Genomic DNA, 763 nt, shown 5'->3' with positions numbered 1-763 from the left:
GGAAAAGGTTATCTCTATGTTTTAGTCTCTTCTATATGTAATTTATATTTTTATCCAAAAAGGAAAAGCAATTACTGATATTGTATCATCCTGTTCAGTTAAGTGATATTCTAAATATGGTAAAAGACAGATTGCTGAGCAGTACCATGTTGTTTTTTCCTTCTAGTAAACATATTTTTATGCCCATTTATATATTAACTTCCACTTACAGAGACCAAAGGAATCTACAATTCAAATTCTGTTTGCAATAAGAGGGATATCGTTAAGCAATAAGAAAGCTAAGCGGTAAGGTAAATTGTAGGATGTTAATTCCATTCATCATGGACCAATGGTAACGTAAGCTTTGCAAGCGATTTTATGTACAGGTGGTTGTAACAGAATGTTTTGCTTGGTGAAGTATATAAAGTATAAGAATTGGTTGATGTCCTGCTCTGTTGTAATTGGCATTTGCACAGGTCAGAGGCAGGAAGCATTGTGGATAAAGGCCAGGTGTCCTCTGCTCCTGAGGAATGTCGCAGCTTCATGTCTGGTCGCCCCTCACAGACTCCAGAGCAGTAAGTAGACTGGGCTTGTCTCCAGTGCAGAGGGCTAAGCATTTCTCACTTGAAGAAGTTCTATTGTCCAAACTGCTATTTATTATCTTGTTTGTTTTCCATTTCCTTTGAGCTTTATCTGGCTTCTGCCCGTTACATTTCATTCCCACTGCCACTAATTTCTTTAGGCCCAAGTCACAATCAGCCTGTGTCTCTAAGAAGCCTCCCTA

At 38.4% G+C, this 763-nt stretch overlaps 1 protein-coding gene across 1 annotated transcript in view; it reads left to right on the top strand.

The window, feature by feature from the left end:
• UNC80 (unc-80 homolog, NALCN channel complex subunit) overlaps nucleotides 1-763 on the top strand; it is a gene marked incomplete at its 3' end in the record, with an annotated part of 190,042 nt that overhangs the window by 56,927 nt on the left and 132,352 nt on the right. The window contains exon 17 of the mRNA XM_023510374.1: nucleotides 456-554. Coding sequence (XP_023366142.1) covers nucleotides 456-554 — 99 coding nt within the window. The remainder of the gene's footprint in view (nucleotides 1-455; nucleotides 555-763) is intronic.

This window comes from Otolemur garnettii, unplaced genomic scaffold (genome assembly GCF_000181295.1).
Source record: "Otolemur garnettii isolate 467f Iridium unplaced genomic scaffold, OtoGar3 scaffold00013, whole genome shotgun sequence".
In the NCBI taxonomy this organism is placed as follows: domain Eukaryota; kingdom Metazoa; phylum Chordata; class Mammalia; order Primates; family Galagidae; genus Otolemur; species Otolemur garnettii.
This window is presented reverse-complemented; position numbering and strand designations above follow the sequence as displayed.